Source organism: Procambarus clarkii, chromosome 39, assembly GCF_040958095.1.
Source record: "Procambarus clarkii isolate CNS0578487 chromosome 39, FALCON_Pclarkii_2.0, whole genome shotgun sequence".
Lineage (NCBI taxonomy): Eukaryota > Metazoa > Arthropoda > Malacostraca > Decapoda > Cambaridae > Procambarus > Procambarus clarkii.
The window spans coordinates 1,327,470-1,348,397 of record NC_091188.1 but is presented as its reverse complement, the minus strand read 5'-3'; the positions used below and the strand labels follow the sequence as shown (position 1 = coordinate 1,348,397).

The 20,928-nt window shown below is 45.5% G+C and overlaps 1 protein-coding gene across 4 annotated transcripts; it reads right to left on the bottom strand.

Moving 5' to 3' along the window:
- Positions 1-24: 24 nt before the first annotated feature.
- Positions 25-20,436, bottom strand: LOC123760353 (uncharacterized). Of its 4 annotated transcripts, none has more exons than XM_045745973.2 (9): positions 20,398-20,436; positions 8,415-8,702; positions 7,931-8,018; positions 7,639-7,774; positions 6,868-7,094; positions 2,061-2,847; positions 1,416-1,600; positions 1,066-1,232; positions 25-727 (listed from the first exon to the last, which is right to left on the bottom strand). In XM_045745973.2, the coding sequence occupies exons 2-9, from the start codon at positions 8,694-8,696 to the stop codon at positions 518-520; spliced, it is 2,082 nt and encodes a 693-aa protein (XP_045601929.2). In that variant the 5' UTR covers positions 8,697-8,702; positions 20,398-20,436; the 3' UTR covers positions 25-517. The 4 variants fall into 4 exon arrangements, with proteins under 4 accessions (XP_045601929.2, XP_069194377.1, XP_045601928.2 ...); XM_069338276.1 differs by having other exon boundaries at positions 2,061-2,376; XM_045745972.2 differs by lacking the exon at positions 20,398-20,436 and adding an exon at positions 12,306-12,415.
- Positions 20,437-20,928: the final 492 nt, after the last annotated feature.

Below are 20,928 nucleotides of genomic sequence, written 5' to 3'. Positions count from 1 at the left end.
AATGGCACAAGTCAAACATTTCCAAAGTTGGAGACAATTTTATTATCAGAAGTAATAAATAATACTGTCAACATAACATTTCTCACACACCTTTAGAAACACGTTGTGACATCACCCAGCCTTCACGTCACCAAGTCCTGACATTACTGATAGAGCTTTAAGTAAAACCGCTTTTGCCATAGCACCTTGAAACAAAAGAAAATTCAGAATACAGATGGTGGCACTCAATACAGTCTGTATGAATACTATGTGAGTCCCTGCAGTACTCCTCACAGTCTGGTTTAAGATTGAAAAGTACAGTAATATGTAAGTTTTGTCTTGAAAACAAACATATTTTTCTACTATAGACCTGAAGAAGGACTAAAGCCACGCGACGCTTTTGTCTGTGATGAAGTTTAATGTACATTTTCTTCTACATGTCACAATGACTTTTAGCTGGACTTTGACTAAAGCACAGTACTGTCTTCGGTGGAGACAGACCCACTACCAGAGCAGCACCAGCGCTGGACGGTCGGCGTTAGCACTCGCCGGATAAGCAACACCCGCCGTCAGTAACCATCATGGCGTCCAAGGCGACGGTTGCGCCCTCGGTGGCGGGTCCCAGGGTCATCACCACCAGGAAGGGCGACTTCACGTTGCTGAGAGTAACACGACTCATCTCCCAGATGCCAGGGGCGCCCGGGATTGTCCTGCGGGTCATCTCTCCTCCAGCGGTCATCACTCCTACCTACACACACCAAATACAGTAATAATTAATGGTATATACAGTTACTCACAGGCCCGAAGCAGGACCATTGAGTTACTAGTCATTATTGTTATTGTTGTTTAACCTTGTAATCTTGTATGTATAGTATCTGTGGACCATCTGACAAATGGACTTCATTATTTCTAACGTTAATGTTGCTTTATGTGAGACGGTTTTAATGTGAAACTTTATTCTTATAAAACACTTGCATCATGAGTGCTGTGTGTGTGTGGCTTGCCGTACACCATGGGTACTGTGTGTGTGACTTGCCTTACACCATGGGTGCTGTGTGTGAAGCAGCGTGAGGCTTGAGCACTCACCTGCAGCTGTGGTATGTTAGCGTCAGAAGGCGCGTCGGGCGACAGGTCGCGTCGGTGTGAGAGGGCGACGCACACTGCCTCTGTGCTGGGCGCCGTCACCAGCTCCTCCACCACCACCTGGGCGCCCTCACCCTCCCCCAGCAGGGCCACGGCGTACCGACCCTCACCTGCAACACACCAAATACTCACCATTGTAAATTAACTTCAAAATGTTAGCATTAAGCTGAACTGTAAATACCACTGCAGTTATATTTGAACAAGAATTTTAGATCATCATATCCACCGGTTACTTATTATCAAAGATGTTTAAATAAGCATATACAGAAGGACAATGTGTATGGTCAGCTCACTCTCGCTGTTGGCCACTGTCCAGTTTCCTCCGATGGGGGTGACCTCGCACGGCGCGAAGTCGAGATCGCAGGCGAGGAGGGGCTGAGGTCCCCTCTGGTGTCCTCTGGTGGTGGTGGAGCGGCCGTGGCGCTTGATGGGTGCCAGGGTGCCAGCATCCAGCTCTGTCAGCTGCCCTGACCCTGACCTGCAGGAGGGTACCTTTATCTTGATAAATTCATTTGAATATATATGTCAAGAAATTATTTGAGAAAATGCAAAGTCAGGCAGGTGCGAGTAACTGTACACAATGTTTCCTCTGCCTCTCAAGACTATACATGCCCACTCCTAATATTAACATATACCCATCAGCGATGCTGTCAACTGCTGTGCAAGCCCACATATATTATGACAAATATTCATTAAAGCTTTTAATTGCAAACTACCTGTAGAAAATGATGACCAGACCACACACTAGAAGGTGAAGGGACGAAGACGTTTCGGTCCGTCCTGGACCATTTTCAAGTCGATTGATCAAGTTGATTGACAATCGACTTGAGAATGGTCCAGGACGGACCGAAACGTCGTCGTCCCTTCACCTTCACCTTCTAGTGTGTGGTCTGGTGATCATACTTTAGCCACGTTATTCTGACTCATCGCCTGCATACCTGTATAGAACGATGGGTTTAAGGCCCTTAGGAAGAGCATTGATGATGCTCTGGACGCTGGAGAGAGAAGAGGTCCTGATGATCTGAGGGTCCATCCCCGCCCGACGTAAGAACGGCATCAGGTCCGATGTTACGGGCTGGTTACCACTGAACGGGATGAACATGTTATCTTGTTCCTGTGAGTCTTGGTGGACAGATCCAGTGACCAGCTGCTTTGCGTCCTGGTTCGTGTTAGCGGCGAAGAACGACTGAGTGCCGGAGGGTCTAGTTCGTTGCGTCAGGATCTTGTTGGTAAAGCTCGGAGCACTGGCTGCACCTTGTGGGGAGGGTGTGGTTATAGCAGAGGAAGCTCCAGAGGGCGTCTTAGTGGATGATGTGGTTTTGGTAGTGGTTGTAGAAGCTGTGGTGGGAATAGCTGTAGCCTTGCTGACGGGAGGAGTTTTGATGGATGAAGGTAATGTGGTAGAAGCAATAGTTGGTCTGACCATGATTATAGGTCTCACCTGACCACCCTGGTTAGAATTACTTAGTGAAGTCCTGTGTGTTGTTGTTGTTGTCCTCCACCGGTTGTTGAAGAACGCTATTAAAGAGTTCAGATCTACGTTGTTGGGGTTAATGTTGTTAACGTTAGTTAGCCCATTAAAACCATTGTTGGTGTTGCCCGGGGAAATGGAGATGGTGTTAACCCGATTGTTGTTGTGATCGCTGATGTTGGGAGGCATGGTGGTGGTGGTGGTAGCAGTGGTTGGTCTACGTGGCGCCACCTTGCTGGAAACTGAGCTGTTATCTGCAATACACAAAGCCAAGCATCCCTCAACCATTATAGCACCAATCAGTATAGTGGTGTGTCCTGCCCTCAGTCAGTATGGCCATGAATGCCGTGTCCTGGCCTCGACCAACCCCGTGTCACCATAAAACAAATCAAAAGGCCAGAGAGAACATGAGAAAATCAGTACGAATCATGATGAGGATTCCAACCTGCACCCAGTATGCAGGTTTGAATCTTTAACATGACTTCCACTGATTTCGTCATTGATACATCTACGTTAATATTATTTCTTTGTGCGATCGAGAGAACTTGCAATACCTTCCAAAATTTGTATTTTATATAATGTGTTTGGTGTGGCACCTTGTGTGACACCTTGCCCCTGGCCAGAGTACATGGACTATCTGTAGAAGAGAAGGATTGGCCTGCTCTATCGGCCTTGATGTTGGAAAACTAAACACTTGTCCGTGATTTAAGGCCACTATCTCCAGCCAGAATTACACGTCGCTGTAGGTAGGTAGGCGAAATATATTGATTCCATAACGTGGCACTTTGAAGAGCTCATAGTTAAAAGCAACGCGACTTCGGCGAGTTTAGACGAGGACACGACAGTGAGGGTCAACCTAGTCACGTCTAACACACGTAGCGAGGAATGCATTGCTCACTGCAGCTGTGGCTACATCTAACAGACGTGTAGCGAGGAATGCATTGCTCACTTCATATGTAATCACATCTAACAGACGTGTAGCGATAAATGCATTAATCACTACAGTTGTGGAACATGAAGCAATGTGCTACTCAGAGTCACTGTGGAGCTCTACCTGGTTATATAACAAAAAAAGCATTGCTCAGTACAATGTTATTACTTAATATTAGTACATAAACTCCAGTCACTTAAGCTATGCCTGTTCTACCCTTTGCTATTTACTATACATGCAGACTAAATTTAACACGCTCCATGACTGAACATAACCATGGTGCTTTATTAATATATTGCATATGAGTAAAATAATACATCATGGAGCATAAAGGAAAATATTGACTCTTTATAATCAAAATTATAATTTCATACAAGAAGTAAATATTGAGACCAAACTGATGCCTATGCCAGCCTCTCAGCTCCCACTGCTGATACTGTGAATTATTCTACAATTTAAATTAATAAATAAGAAATCGACCCTAGGTCATTGATGTACTGACGAAAATATTGAATCAGCCTTCGAAGGAAAATCTTGTCAATCTAGAAAATGTTCTAGAAGGAAAATCTTGCCAACAGTCAGCAAAAGATCACAATTATGTGATCTATGTGATGCCAGATCATGTTATTTGTGTGATGACAGAATCGTATCATCTCAATATTGAATCTCGTCCGTTAAACTTTATTAACTTAATTTCCTGATGTTCCGGTAGATTATAACTAGCACCAAAAATGTAATCTGGTATGTATAAAGCTAAAGTTACCTAAGGACTAAGAGGAATTAACTTTAAAGAAGCAACGGTCTAAGAATCCACACGAAAATGTAAAGCTAGGCTTAAAATGCCTTGTTAGACAAACAAGCAAACTTCAGCCGCTCGGAGTATACATGAAATTTCAGTGTTATTATTTATATTTTCATAAACTGTGCTGGAGGATTAGTAATAAGTAATCTGTGTTTTAGATTATTTTGTTAATTGTGTATTCCAACAAATCTAGATCTTTTGGATGTTTATCATGTCTTTTTTCGAATCCCCCCCCCCCCCTCGATATAAGCCTAACGAGTATGAATACACTCTGGCTGCCTGTCCCCCTCGACACAATGAATTATTAAATCTGAACATTGATAATTTTGTATTGATAAATATTCTACCTGTGAATGTAAGTCACATTATACTCAAGACACTTCGCTAACGGATTTTAAAACCAACCTAACCCTGTTTAACATAGCCTAACACACCTTAACAATATATAAAGTTTTGACAATCTGATAACAAGCTTCGACGAACTGTCTTGTGTATAAGAAAAGAAAAATCTTATATATAATCTATGTATTAATATATGTTTAGAGATTGATTTTAATTTATACTATACTAAACATTTGAAAGATGTTTCAACTAAATTTTTGTAAGACATTCTCGTGTGCGCCTAGGTTTGTACATTACGAGTATATCCCTACAACTTACAAAATTAGAACAAAAATGTAGTATTTATTTCTTTTTGTTGGATTCTAGTTAACCGTCTTACAGTTAAATTATTTAATAAAATCAGTCGGGGTTAAATATAGTGGTAACATTGTAACAATATTTGCTGTCATCTCCCTGTCTGATTTAAATAATACACGATCGTGACAAAATCTTTGGACTGTCAGGAATATATCTTGTTGGTTATGAAGAGAGTGAGTTATCCCATTATTATTGTGTATAGCTAGATTATTCTAGAATCCAATTTGGCGTCAGACTTAACTGTGACGTCAGTCCCGGCGACGTGGCACAGAGTAGCCAATGGGGAGCGACCTGGCACATGTGGCGTCATCAGGTGGGCTGTGAGTGGCCAGGTTAGGTCACTTGCATGTGAGACGCCATAAGGCGTGTATGTGCCCTGCTTGGCTCCTTCTGTGGTCACACCATTAATGGCGTGGTGAACATAGAGTTTGCACACACCACGGCTTAACGATGGTCATAATAGTGGTGCGAGACGTCCATCATCTCTCCAGCACTATGTCTTGTCTGAAGGAATGAGAGCATCGCTTGGCAGCGGAGTCGTGGTACAGAAGCCACGCTGCTGCGAGGTCAACACCCACGTGGAGACCTGCTGCCACACCACGTGTAGTCATTGTGGGGGGAATACCGCAGGAAACTTCAGGTAAGTGTTTCAAGCCCTTAAGTGTCATTGTGTTTTCTCCAGTTCAATGATACCGTGTGAGGCAGTATCGACCCAAGACCTAACACAGTGGATAAGGAAGGGCCATAGTTGTCTCAAGTGTGTGTGGGTCTTCCAGCAGTGAGCCAAGACTGAGGAACTGACCACGTCTGTGTTTTGTCCTTCACAAAGGTAGGACAAGAGTGAACATAGTGAACAATGAATTTATAGTGCCCTAGAGTTTTCCCCAGAAAAAAAAGGCTAATATTATCAGTGCAGGAGTCGTTTAGGGCACCACTGCTCGCCGCCACCGACCGCGAGCGACTGACGTGGTGTTTAGCGGCCCCCCCCTCCGAGGGACCGTCAGTGACAGTTGCCAGGTAACGCTATTGTTGAAAGTACGAGTAATGAGAAACGTTGGTGCCAGAAATATTTCTATTTCTATATTTGTACGTATTATTATTATTACTAATTTATTATCATTAGAACACTGATAAGTGTTTATATACTTAGGCTACACCCCACTCACAATTCATGACTTTCGAACAGTGCTTCGCTGACGATCTCTGTTCGAATCACAACTCGGCAAATGCTTCACCTACTTACTACAAATAAAATTAACTCCACATTGAACTTTAATATATAATATTAATTTATATATGAATCCTATTTTTAATACGTTAAAATTGATGAATACGGTTAGGGGGGGGGCGCTTTAACGAGCTGAGGATAGGAGAAAATTTATATACGAGAAAATATACACAATTGTGTATTAATATGAATGCGTCTTGGGAGCACCCATGCCTAACTATAACCAAATTATAATTTATAACAAATTTATATTTGATAAAACACCAATTTTGAATACTTAGTACGTAAAGTGGCGACTGTGTGCTTGGTGTAGGCTGCCGCCTGGGCCATCATTACCCGAGGACTGGTCCAGTGTGCTGATCACTACCATAGTAACACAGTGGATAAGTCTACCATAGTCTTGTGGGTCGTTTACCGACATGAGTAGACGTGCTTGCTCCTAGCCACCTCTCACAACTTGTTCACTCCACTTCTTGACCACTCGTACAAAATGAATTGTAGTCTGAACATTGTTGTCAACTGTTATGGACGAGGCAGCTAGAGGAGCCGTGCAGGTGCCGTCAACTTACCACAGTGCTGAGAACTGTCTGGGGCAGGAGGAGGAGAAGACTTACCACAGAGCCCCGGGAACTTCCTGGAGCAAGAGGTCCCGTCAGGGCATGAGGAGCACGGGGTCCCTCGGTTGTACATCTGGCTGAATATAATGTTGCCTGCAGGACCATAGTTACAAGTATAGAGTTTCTTCCACCAGCCGCCTTCCTGGAACATGGTGAAGCCGCAGCCCACCCGGTCAGTCTTCCACCATAACATCTGCGTGTAGTGCCCAACCCCCTTCGCGAACCTGTACCCGAGAACCTACAGTTACACGCCAGCCTCGCCGTCCTTACCACTAACTCTTCCACCACCATCACTACCACAGCCATAACCATTACCCTGCCGCTACCTCCACCGTCACTAGCAGATATACTAGCTGTTATGACGTGTAAAACTATAGAAGCTCTTCTACTTGATTTGGTATTGGGCTTAAGGTCTATCGACCTCAGGGTGGTTATTAAGACCACACAATATCATTCTGACCATCCAAACAGTGTACTTTAGTCCTGAACATAGTCCAGGATTAATGTAAACTCTCAGTTTATATGCACCCTTGTCAATGATCCACTTTATAGTGACCTCTTAGTAATATAAATTTTCTGATGAACTAAAATATTTTGGATTATCATCACAATAGGCTAGGCCTTGAACATAGATAGCTTGACAAAGCAGAAGTATTGTTGACAAAAAAATATGGGGGGATTGTGGGCCAAAGGAGACAGGATTCACGGGTAATTGAGGGGTCAGGTAAACTCATTGGATGTGTAGTTTAAGACGACAGGTAAACTCACTGGAAGGGCTCTATGTCAGCTGGAGAGAAGTCGGCCACTTCGTCGTACCAAGACTTGATAGCTCGGCTCCACTGGACACGAGCGTCGAAGTTGCTCTGGAAACTGATGAACAGGTTCTGGCCAACGCCAAACCTTGCTGTAAGGGTGTTGGGGGGCTTGTTATAATGGTCATTAGGAACCACTGTAAGTACACACACACACACACACACACACACACACACACACACACACACACACACACACACACACACACACACACACACACACAGTAACAAAGCAAGGAGGAACTCACAGACGCGGCGGCAGTCGGCACACTCGTGGTCGAACACGCACTGGTCAGCGTGTCTTTGGGCCACCACCGCTAGCTCCGCGTCCCACTCCTGTGGACCATAACCATATATTCATACCTAAAATATCAAATGCTTCTCAGAATGTTTGAGTCTAATGCAGACATTGTTTACCCAGTTGAACAGATTTGTCCAACCCATCGTCGCACGTCCGATTTGTTGCACACCGTCTACCTACGTCAAATTTGTTGCAAACCATTGTCATAAGTCTCATTTCTTGCACACCATCGTACATCCGAACTGTTGCACACCAGCATTGTACGTCCGATTTGTTGCACAGCATCGTCGTTCGTCTGATTTTCACTAATTTGGTCTTCATTTGTGTTTTATAAGTACAAAAATATTATATAATATACATTAGAGCACAACAGGCCTGCCACCATCATTTCTGCCACCACACACCCACCAAGGCTGCCACCACACACCCACCATAAGCATCATATTGCCAGCTTTGGGCTGAGGCCCGGGCGTTCCACGACGCTCTTGTCCCATGGCGACGCGGGACCTGGCTTGGTTGTGCTGTAGCACTATGGCGGCGGCGTCCTGGGCTCCCACGCCGCGGGTCTGCACCTTGGAGCCGCACCTGGGGGCCACACCCGAGTGCTTGCACATGGTGTGTTGTGGTGTGAAGCTGCAGTAGGGCGAGGCCTGCCCCGCCGCCCATCTCGACCACGTCGCTACCACCACCAGCAAGCACAACCGTCCGGCCATCGTCAGCTGAAAGGCAAGATAACCTCAACTTTATATTAGTGAAAATGATGCCAGACAGCTGGTTAACAAAGTGTTCGTATTATACGAACAGTTCAAGACAATAATCACACAGCAGCGAGAGTACAGTTATCCGAGCGTGTGTACCTTGATGTAATGGCCCGGTTTTCTTCACTTTATGTCCTATATGATGAGACCACTAGATCTGGGAGAAGCGGACCATGCCGGACCACGGCCACTCCCCAATGTCAGGGTCGCCACCTGCCTTCGGCCAAGTCAAGCGCGAACATGTGTGTTGAAGAATACCCACGTGACGAACGTATTATATATAGCTTAACACTGATCGTTGGCCAGTTGCTGTGAAGGAGGCAGGTCGCGGCGTGGTGCGAGCAGGACTGTCCCCGTCTGCGGTGTGGCGCCGCACTGTTGCCTGGCCTGACGCAGCGTACCTTTATCCTCCTCCTCCTGCTCTCCAGTGGACGTCATTAGCAGCGTGTCTGGGGTAACATCCGCGTGGCAGGGACTGGCCTCCCCCTGGCCTTGAGGGTCACGCATGCCTCGCCATCACGCTCGCGGATATGAAGACTCGACTGAGTGCTGATTACAGTTTACATGGCACGGATGCTCTGCAGGGTATGTGGCACTGTTTACCTCATCAGTGGTCCGGCTAGGTTGAAAACTGGAGGTTGTTAGGAACCGGTTGCCTAGCTAGCCCTTCGGAGTAATTTATAACTCATTGAATTAAACTTGATTTTATAAAAGATACTCTAACACTCCTACGCCAATGCCTGGGCTCGAACCCCGGTTCAGAATAGGACCGCACCTCAAACTTCAAAGGTAATGTTTACACCCACAGAATCCGAATTATTCGACGGGGGTCTCTGGTTACAGTTGTGTGTATAAAGTTTAGGGTAACACAGATGTGTGTGTCTATCACTGTTAAAGTCCAAGTTTGAAAACAGAGCCCCAACTTCTCTATGGAAGAGTCGTTGGAAAACTGCTTCGCTTCCTGAGCGACACTCGTCCTCTTAGCTGGTCTTCCCAGCTCGGGCCACCAGAGGGATGCTCTAAAAATGAGGATGACACCCACGCGGTCCAGTTGGGACAGTCCTCCTGGGACTGTCCAAGACAGATGGAATATTGAAGCTCGAACTTTACTAAGTTATGCGAACTGCTAAAGACAAAATAAGTTGGAGCATGACGAGGATTCGAACCTGCTTCCTGAAAACTCAGAAGCACGTGCCTTAGACCACTTCACCACCGGGAGTTTCCCAGCCATAGACGACTGTCACAGACATTGACAGCAGTTACAATACACATTTTATAGAAACAAGAAACGTTTTATTTTCAGACGAAAGTTACTGAGACGCAATCCAAGGTGGCGTCTATTATCATATTGTTGTCGATGACTTGGGGAGACACCGTCAAGCCATTCGAGATTCATTGTCAGGAAAGTAAATTTCCACTGATGGAGAGCATATAATTAACACCGCGTGGCCCTCCAATAATTGCAAGTGGGAACACAAAAGACGAGTGTATGAAGAACTGCTGGAGAAGGCCGTTGACAATTCGAAGACTTCACAACATGGTTTTACTAAAGGCCACTTGTTTCGAGGTAATTTACTGTCATTCTTTTCCAACATTTTTCTAACAGTAAATATCGGAAATGACTGCGACATTCTGTATTAGTATTGGCAAAGGCAGTGAGTGAGTGCCTCACTAAAGACTCGTTAAAACGACAGGCGAATGCTATTGGTTAGTGGGGTTGTCCTTAGCTGCATTAGGTAGTGTTTATTTCGAAGAAAATAGTGGGCTGGCATAAATGGAGTAAAGTCCGAGTGGGAAACCAGACATTATGATGCCAGTTGGGTCGCATTAAGAAGATTATATGCAGTGCAATGAGAGGAAATACGGCATTAGAAATGTGGAAACAAAGCAGTAATTTACTCTTGTGGAATGTTCGGAGAGGCGGCATTATGTCAACAATGAGGAGAGGCATCATTTTGTCAGTCAGAGGCGGTATTATATTAACAATGAGGAGAGACTCATTCCTGAGTTGAGGGAGTCAATACATGAGGAAGGACACGAGGAAGTGAGCCTCGCCACACTGGAGGGGGAGATGCAACAGAAAGGATATGATTACGACATGTACGATTAATGTGACATGGCATAGTGGACAAACACCTAATGTTGAAAGTAAGTCATAAGAGTTGTCAGAAAGAGAGTCGTTACTGCAGGAGCACTATATATACTGTCATTGGTGAACTGAGACGGACTTAAAGCTAACTTAATACAGAATATTAAATGGAAATATGATAATGGAGATTTAAGCTTCATCAACAATAATGGGGACTAGAGACTAGCCATATTGGGGGACTGAAGAGTCATCAACAATACAACTGTAGGCAAAGCGGATGAACCAGCAGAAAGATTGTTGATATATATTATGTCATACTTCAGAATAACAAGGATGAACCAAATTTTATGCTAATTCCTTGAGATAATCGAGGTTATGCCGGAACACCACCACATACTTAAGGACATAGATATGTACACACATGATTCATAAGCTCATGTAACAATCACAATCGACTTGAGAATGGTCCAGGACGGACCGAAACGTCGTCGTCCCTTCCCTTTATATTGTGTGGTTTGGTCAACATTAGGATATGGTTTCCCCCACAGACACCAGGATATAATTTTCTGGAAGTGCCTGGGTACTACTTGTATGGTTCATCTTCATATCGTTTATAAACTGCACATAGTCAGCACTCTATAAGTATATAGTAGAGGTATAGGAGAGTACAGTACCAGCGCAGGACCTGGGAACGTTAGTATGAAAGTTTTCCAAATTGTAGGTATGGTTAGGTTAGGCTGCGGGGAGCGATCAGATTAAACTCTTCTGAAACTCTCCCTTACCGTCAGTACCTGCCGGACCGCTCATGCACCTTCCAGCAAAAACCCAAACACTACATATTTTTACCGTGATGTGCCAGATGTTCCACTGTCACCAGCAACAGGATATCACTGTTAATTTTTTTTTTGGAGGGGGGTGTTTGTCAACAACGCTGATAGCCTAGTCGTGTCTTCACCACTCTCCTGTATCTCTCACCTCACAATACGGTACAGTGGTATGTTATAGCTGTGTGTATTGGTTGAACACGTAGGGTGAAACATTAGTGACAACATGGTGTGCGTGTATCGGGGGTGAGTGTGTGAGTGGGATGTGTGTGGCGGGGGCGAGTGTGTGGCTGGGGTGAGTGTGTGAGTGGGATGCGTGTGGCGGGGGCGAGTGTGTGGCGAGGGTAAGTGTGTGAGTGGGATGCGTGTGGCGGGGGCGAGTGTGTGGCTGGGGTGAGTGTGTGAGTGGGGTGCGTGCAGGTCCAGCCGGAGCTCTCAACACCACATAAACAAGGAATCATCGGAACAGGTTGTAAGTCCCGCGACAGGAGCCATTAGTGGGGTCGTGACTGTCTCACACTTAACAATATACTGGACAAAATACCAACACAAAACAAAAGAATTCTCTCATTCTTTGTTATTTTCCCTAAACCATAACGTACAATTACATTTAAAACATTTGGTATTAAAATACACGACAGTAAATCTTACCTAAACAAATCCTTGCGTAAACCAATTTATAAATTTATTTGGTGTTGAGAGGGCAGTTACGAGAGGCACTGGTTCGCGCGGCCGCTGCGTGATGAATGACTCTGATCACCACCTGACCAGCTGTAATAAGCATAGTTGACGTCCAGGGCAGTACGCATGCGCGGCGCTCACCTGGGGCCAAATTCACGAAGCATTTACGCAAGTAACTTACGAACGTGTACATCTTTTCTCAATCTTTGACGGCTTTGGTTGCATTTATTAAAGAGTTTACAAGCATGAAAACTTACCAATAAACTGTTGTTATTGTTATAAACAGCTTCCTGGTGCTTCAGAGCTCATTAACTGTTTAATAATTGTAAACAAATTCGCAAAAGATTGCGAAAAGATGTACAGGTTCGTAACTGCTTCGTGAATCTGGCCCCAGGCCAGTTAGTGGTGGCTCGCCACTCTTGGAGACCTGCTTGGTGACGCCTTCCTTTCGCTTAAAAAACTCACCATCCATCATCTAAACCGAATGGTGCCATTCTGAGGGGCGCCACCATCCACCACAGGGCCCAGACCAGGCAGGTCGGGTCCTTCAGAAGAGCCAACACCCATTGACAATGGAGATTATTGTGGGTAATGATGTTCAGTTTTGACCGTCAGTGTACAATGTCGCAACTGTATAACACGGGAGCCTCGCTAAGGAGACCAGGACAAGGTATGTATTAGAAGCGGTGCCTGGGGGTCTGTCTGTCTCTCTCTACCGTCCCTCCTCCTCCCGTCCTATACTTAGTCCTTATCCTGATCCTTTCCAAGTGCTAAATAGTCGTAATGGCTTGGCGCTTTCTCCTGATGGTCCCCTTCCTGTCTGTCTGTGTGTGTGTGTCTCTCTCTCTCTCTCTCTCTCTCTCTCTCTCTCTCTCTCTCTCTCTCTCTCTCTCTCTCTCTCTCTCTCTCTCTCTCTCTCTCTCTCTCTCTCTCTCACACACACACATGTGTAGCTGAAACAGAAAAGAAAACAAAGATAAAATCCATGAACTCATCAAAGTTTATTCAGGCTTTTAAAAGGTAAGTATTACGATTGAATTTTGTCAACTTTGGCATGATCAGCAAATAATGTTTTATGATACAGAAAGCGAAAAATAAATTAGGAGTCAAGCCAGATTGCAAGAGCAAAAGCCGTCGAAGGGGGTCGATTTGCGACTTTGTCACGCGGTACTCGTTTTAATGATGCCATCGACTACCATGGTGACCACCAAATTAGTGGCAGGTGGTTGGCAGAGTCCCTAGAATTTGTTTACTTTTTCGGATCTACCCACAGGGTGACTACGAGGGGCAGCGAACCACCTAGATAATTATGGGTAAAGACCACAATTTCGTGGGTAATATGATTTCATTCACGTGGACGTTCAACCCTTCACACACTTAAATTTCTTAGTACATTTACCTACATCTGTCACTTGTTGTATTAATACAAAGTTGTATCAATCTCTTCGTATAATGTAATGACCAGTGATCTTGACACAGTGTCACAGCTGTCATCGTAAATCCTGCCCGCTTTCACCGTGTTGTGATATCGCTATGAAAGTTGTGTGTGTGAGGGGCGGATGTGTGGCGCCGCCTGGTGGTGGCTGTCGGATGTAGTGTGGCCGGCGGGTGATATATGAGCACCAGGTGTGCCAACCCTATTGTCACATCACAACTCTGTCTTAATTTGCACAAAGCTGAGCATCCGTCCACCCTCGGCCAGCGGGCGGACGGACCCCTGTCACATTCACCGCCGTGTATCATGGTCAGGGGTGATGGACCTTGGTGACAATTATAGCTGCCCGCTTTCCCTACTTCCTTCCCCCCTGTCGACCCCTCGTTGCCTTCAGGGACTCCAGCTACCGTCACCTGACGAGGTCACAACCTGTCGACACTGTCACCTGTTTTTGAGGTTTCTGACTAGAGGGGTGACGCCAGCCTTTACTGGTGGTGACAGTCGACCTTCAGGCTTCGTAAAGATGACTCCTTTCCGCCCTCAGCAAGGTCGAAGGACCATCTTCCTTTATTGTCTTAATGCTTCACTTCTCAAGACGCTAATAATTTTCGAGGGTGAAATAGGACACATTTCACATATTCGGAAACGTTGTCCCTACCAGAACCTTTGTTTTGTTTCTCTATCCAGCGTCATCCACAGGTTGTAGGATGACCTCTTCTACAACACACACACGCCAGGCCATGTATAATTGCGCCGTGCTTGCAAGCGTGAGTGGCTGTGAGGCTCGCCAGCGCTGTGCAGGAGCCTCCAGGTGGCAGCGTGGGGGGGAAAGAAGATCCGAAGTCAACCTTCACGCACCAGGAGCACCACAAGCCTTGTTTGTCCCCGCACACGCTCCTCAAGGTTGAGTGAGACCTGTCGCGGTGATACCATGTGGAGGTGGAGGTGCAGGGTGGAGGAGCAGGGTAGGGTGGGGGGGGAGGGAGGAACAGGATGAAGGAGAGGCAACGAGATTTTAATTATATTATTAAATATATTTTATCATTATAGGTATAAATATCGTTAATATTATTAACGATATTATTATTAGTAATATTAATATTATTATTAAAATTATCGCCTGAGTTATAACTTACACTAACCAGTTTAGTACGGGTAAAGTGTTATTATTACATAATATATAAGTATTATAAGTAGTATTATCGTGAGGCTGCTGGCGCGTGACTTGCCATTCATGCCGCAGCTTCCCGACCGAACACCCGAGAGATGAAGAAGTTCAGTCATGAGCCCGTGGGAGCCTAGGCGACCCAAGGAGCCTGTCGTAGGAAACCAGTGTGTGAGGGGGAGAGGGAGACACAGCCTCCAAACTGGGGTACACTAAGTGTGAGGCCAGGGTGGCGGGGTGGCTGCCTTAGAGTGATCGTGACTAAGGGTTGTGCTGACATTAAACGCGGTCCGTACTCACACTTCCTGACGACCCTGGGTTACGGGGTTAAGTTGTGTTGACAGCTCCAGCCTCACTTCAAGTTGTAAGATAAATGGGTGGGTGAGTATGCACTAGGGGGTGGAGGGGAGCTGTCAGGAGCAACACCCTACACCTTGCACTCTAGGGCGCCTGGTGAGTGAGACGAGTGTCTCCACTCGCAGCCACCACCAATGTGACAAGCCTACCCCGAAAGGAAAGTGGCTGTCATTACTAATTTGAGCATGAAATAGGCTTTCCACAGCTACTTGTATTCGTAAGTTCTTAATCATATTATGATCTTACTGACAAGGGCGACTTTAACCTGTGTATTACTACTAGTTTACTAATATGGGGCCGGATTCACGAAGCAGTTACGCAAGTACTTACGAACGTGTACATCTTTCCTCAATCTTTGACGGATTTGGTTACATTTATTAAACAATTTACAAGTATGAAAACTTTCCAGTTAATTGTTGGTTTTGTTATAAACAGCCTCCTGGTTCTTCGGAGCTCATTAACTGTTTAATAAGTATAATCAAAGCCGCCAAAGATTGAGAAAAGATGTACAGGTTCGTAAGTGTTTGCGTAACTGTTTCGTGAATCTGGCTTATGAACGATAGTAAAACTAGAGTGCATGCTGTAGCCTCTTCACTAAATTACCACTACGTAAAAAAATGCAGCGCTTCTGCCCTAAGCAAAAGTGTCAGAACTTACACAACCAGCCAAACCTACCGGACCCCCACATTAGGCACAGGAAGCGTCAATATTGCGGTGATTTTCATTGACCTAAACCACCGCAACTTTAACGTTGCGGCCCATAGCCTAAACAAAAATATAGCGTGTTCAGTAAGGGAACAGATGGATGAGGCTTCCCGGCTGGATTCTTTCTTACGATCTCGTTAAATGTTCCGATCTTTCCTCTCGTTCAACTTATTCTTTAAAACGGGCACATGTGTATATATATGGAGAGTCTTACACACACACACACACACACACACTGTGCACCATCCTGGAGAGTGATGGTGAACAGTGCACGTAGCTACCCTTTTACAGCTCCTAAGCTATCAAGCCTCGCATCACCACCGGCCATGAGATAACTCCCTCACATAATATACAAAATTACTCCTTCGAAGTGTCCTCTGTGAGGGTGGGGATGAGGGACGTCCTCATAAAGTGTGAGGTTGATTACAGCTATCACGATGGACGGCGGAGATCACGTCATCTGATCACGTCAGCTCGGAGGTTCAGCATCCCTAGCATCAAGATACGCGGCGGAGATCACGTCTGCTCGGAGCCTCAGCATCCCTAGTCGACTCCACCAATATATAGTAAAATTTACCCAAAATACCGAAACACAAAAATCGACAACGAAATATAAGAACTGGTTAATTAAAAAGAAACTTTTGAAAGCCTCCGTACGAGTCAATTCATATTTATCTCGTACTCATTTTCATATGTCTAACCTACGCTTGAAACAACAAAGTGATTCCATGTCTATCATGTTACCCGGTAGCCTGTTCCATAAATCAGCAACCCTGTTTCCAAACCAGTATTTACCCAGGTCTCTCCTGAATCTAAATTAATCCAATTTGTATCCACCGATTTGTTTTCAATTTTGTGTTGATTATATTTAATGTCTCATTAATATCCTCTGTGCGTTATGCCCAGTCATTCACTTGTATACTTCAGTCATATACCCTCTAGGATGGTGCGCAGTATGCGTAGGACCCTCCAGGATAGTACGCAGTATGCGTAGGACCTTCCAGGATGGTGCGCAGTATGCATAGGACCCTCCAGGATGGTGCGCAGTATGTGTAGGACCCTCTAGGATGGTACGCAGTATGTGTAGGACCCTCCAGGATGGTGCGCAGTATGCGTAGGACCCTCCAGGATGGTGCGCAGTATGTGTAGGACCCTCTAGGATGGTACGCAGTATGTGTAGGACCCTCCAGGATGGTGCGCAGTATGCGTAGGACCTTCCAGGATGGTGCGCAGTATGCGTAGGACCTTCCAGGATATTAGACTTCTGTGGCCTTCACTGTCGGCTCATCAATCGTGTCCTGACGTTAATGTTGGCTGTTCTTCGCCATCTTCATGATGCTCTGTCTCGGAGTGTCACGATTGATGCTCCGGGTTGGGCTCTCCCCCCGCCTCACTAAGTCCCCCTGGGACTCCCTGGGACCCCCTGGGCCTCCCTGGGACCCCCAGGGACTCCCTGGGACTCCATGGGACTCCCTGGGACCCCCTGGGACTCCCTGGGACCCCCTGGGACTCCCTGGGATTCCCAGGGACTCGCTGGGTAGGAGTCTTCCTTACCTCACTTGGGACTACTACACCCCCTTATTAACTGCTTCAAAAAATGCTTACTAACATTAAGGAAACTTTGAACCCACTACTTCTCTCTCTCTCTCTCTCTCTCTCTCTCTCTCTCTCTCTCTCTCTCTCTCTCTCTCTCTCTCTCTCTCTCTCTCTCTCTCTCTCCTGCTACGCTCCACATACTCACGAGGTCTACTCACAGTGTACACACGCTCCTCCAACATACCTGAAGCATGTGTGTGAGGTATGTGTTGAGTAGCGATGGTGACATCACACACACACACATGCCTGATGCACACACCTCTATTAATAACTAGCTTCCCAACACTGTGGTGTCTTCTCTAGCATACTCCTCTCTTGTAGACACTTATTATCTGCAATACGATCTTGTTCTCGTGGTGTAGAACATCTTGTTCTTGTGGTGTAGAACTTATCATCTTGTTCTTGTGGTGTAGAACTTATCATTTTGTTCTTGTGGTGTAGAACATCTTGTTCTTGTGGTATAGAACATCTTGTTCTTGTGGTATAGAACTTATCATCTTGTTCTTGTGGTGTAGAACTTATCATCTTGTTCTTGTGGTGTAGAACTTATCATCTTGTTCTTGTGGTGTAGAACTTATCATCTTGTTCTTGTGGTGTAGAACTTATCATCTTGTTCTTGTGGTGTAGAACTTATCATCTTGTTCTTGTGGTGTAGAACTTATCATCTTGTTCTTGTGGTATAGAACTTATCATCTTGTTCTTGTGGTGTAGAACTTATCATCTTGTTCTTGTGGTGTAGAACTTATCATCTTGTTCTTGTGGTGTAGAACTTATCATCTTGTTCTTGTGGTGTAGAACTTATCATCTTGTTCTTGTGGTGTAGAACTTATCATCTTGTTCTTGTGGTGTAGAACTTATCATCTTGTTCTTGTGGTGTAGAACTTATCATCTTGTTCTTGTGGTATAGAACTTATCATCTTGTTCTTGTGGTGTAGAACTTATCATCTTGTTCTTGTGGTGTAGAACTTATCATCTTGTTGTTGTGGTATAGAACTTATCATCTTGTTCTTGTGGTGTAGAACTTATCATCTTGTTCTTGTGGTGTAGAACTTATCATCTTGTTCTTGTGGTATAGAACTTATCATCTTGTTCTTGTGGTATAGAACTTATCATCTTGTTCTTGTGGTATAGAACATCTTGTTCTTGTGGTGTAGAACTTATCATCTTGTTCTTGTGGTATAGAACTTATCATCTTGTTCTTGTGGTATAGAACTTATCATCTTGTTCTTGTGGTATAGAACATCTTGTTCTTGTGGTGTAGAACTTATCATCTTGTTCTTGTGGTATAGAACATCTTGTTCTTGTGGTGTAGAACTTATCTTGTTCTCGTGGTATAGAACATATCATCTTGTTCTCGTGGTATAGAACATATCATCTTGTTCTTGTGGTATAGAATATCTTGTTCTTGTCTGCAATACGATCTTGTTCTTGTGTAGAACATACCAGTTTGTTCTTGTGGTGCAGAACATATCATTTTGTTCTTATAAACACTTCTAATACGGTATAAAAACCATAAATTTTTGACCTTCAATATAACAAGATGACCCTTGACCCCTGAGCCTCTAACGAAACCCAATATTGTAGCAGTTCTTGCGTCCTGTACGACGCATGCGTAGACCAGATTTACGAAGCGGTTACGCAAGTACTTACGAACGTGTACGTCTTTCCTCAGTCTTTGACGGCTTTGGCTACATTTATTAAACAGTTTACAAGCATGAAAACTTGCCAATCAACTGTTGTTATTGTTATAAACAGCCTCCTGGTGCTTCGGAGCTCATTAACTGTTTAATAATTGTAAACAAAGCCGCCAAAGATAGAGAAAAGATGGACGGGTTCGTAAGTGCTTGCGTAACTGCTTCGTGAATCTGGCCCCTGATGGTTCAAGTCTTGCTAATAATGGATCGCTAATGTGTAATTACCTGGAGGTCACCCCCAGCAGTCTCTTGGAGGTCACGAGGTCACCCTGCTGACAACACGACAACTTGGCAGTTATCTTGCTGCGAGTTGTAGATGCTGCGACTGTCGAATGCTATCATCTTGGGTTATCTTGGATGCTGCGAGTGTCGGATGCTATCATCTTGGGTTATCTTGGATGCTGCGAGTTTCAGATGCTGTCATGTCATTCTATGCTGCGAGTGTCAGTGTCAAGACATATTGGGAGGCTGGAACAACCCCGGTAAATTATACCAGGCTGTTGTTGATGTCTCTTAACGGTCACCCCCCCCCCTCCCACCTGGGGTGTCATCTGATGCTGTTGTCACCTCCCACAGTAGTGTCATCCACTGTCACCTCCCACAGTAGTGTCATCCACTGTCACCTCCCACAGTAGTGTCATCCACTGTCACCTCCAACAGTAGTGGCATCCACTGTCACCTCCAACAGTAGTGTCATCCACTGTCACCTCCAACAGTAGTGTCATCCACTGTCACCTCCCACAGTAGTGTCATCCACTGTCACCTCCCACAGTAGTGTCATCCACTGTCACCTCCCACAGTAGTGTCATCCACTGTCACCTCCCACAGTAGTGTCATCCACTGTCACCTCCCACAGTAGTGTCATCCACTGTCACCTCCCACAGTAGTGTCATCCACTGTCACCTCCCACAGTAGTGTCATCCACTGTCACCTCCCACAGTAGTGTCATCCACTGTCACCTCCCACAGTAGTGTCATCCACTGTCACCTCCCACAGTAGTGTCATCCACTGTCACCTCCCACAGTAGTGTCATCCACTGTCACCTTCCCCCATTAGCGTCACTGGCCGACAGTGACGCTCCAAACCTCACCCAATAGAGACAAGACTGACCTCTCTCGTAGCGACCTGGGTTGGGCAAGCGACTTCGGCGACTGTGCCCTTGCCCGCCTCCCTCGTCTCTTATATAGCCTTTGTCTGCTCCCCCTCCCTCCCCTCCCCCCCTCCCCCCTCCCCCCAAGACCCGTTCCTCTGTTCTCCCCCCTCCCCACACCCCCACCCATTAGCCACCCCCTTACCCAACCCTCTATGTATTGCGTATGTATATCAGCCAAAGAAAGCAATCTTGTGCTTCCAGTTGTGTTGTCACGCCAAGGGCCTCAATGTGTTCTATCACGTCAAGGGCCTCAATGTGTCCTACCACGTCAAGGGCCTCGATGTGTCCTACCACGTCAAGGGCCTCGATGTGTCCTACCACGTCAAGGGCCTCGATGTGTTCTATCACACCAAGGGCCTCAATGTGTTCTATCACGTCAAGGGCCTCGATGTGTCTACCACGTCAAGGGCCTCGATGTGTTCTATCACACCAAGGGCCTCAATGTGTTCTATCACGCCAAGGGCTTCAATGTGTTCTATAACGCTACG

Excerpts from the sequence above, each read along its gene's own strand:
- LOC123760353 (XM_045745973.2), bottom strand. The coding sequence starts at position 8,696 with ATGGCCGGACGGTTGTGCTTGCTGGTGGTGGTAGCGACGTGGTCGAGA. Across the intron at positions 8,019-8,414 it reads CTGGCAATATGATGCTTATG|GAGTGGGACGCGGAGCTAGC; the intron begins GTGGGTGTGTGG and ends TATGGTCCACAG. Across the intron at positions 1,233-1,415 it reads GACAGTGGCCAACAGCGAGA|GTGAGGGTCGGTACGCCGTG; the intron begins GTGAGCTGACCA and ends GGTGTGTTGCAG.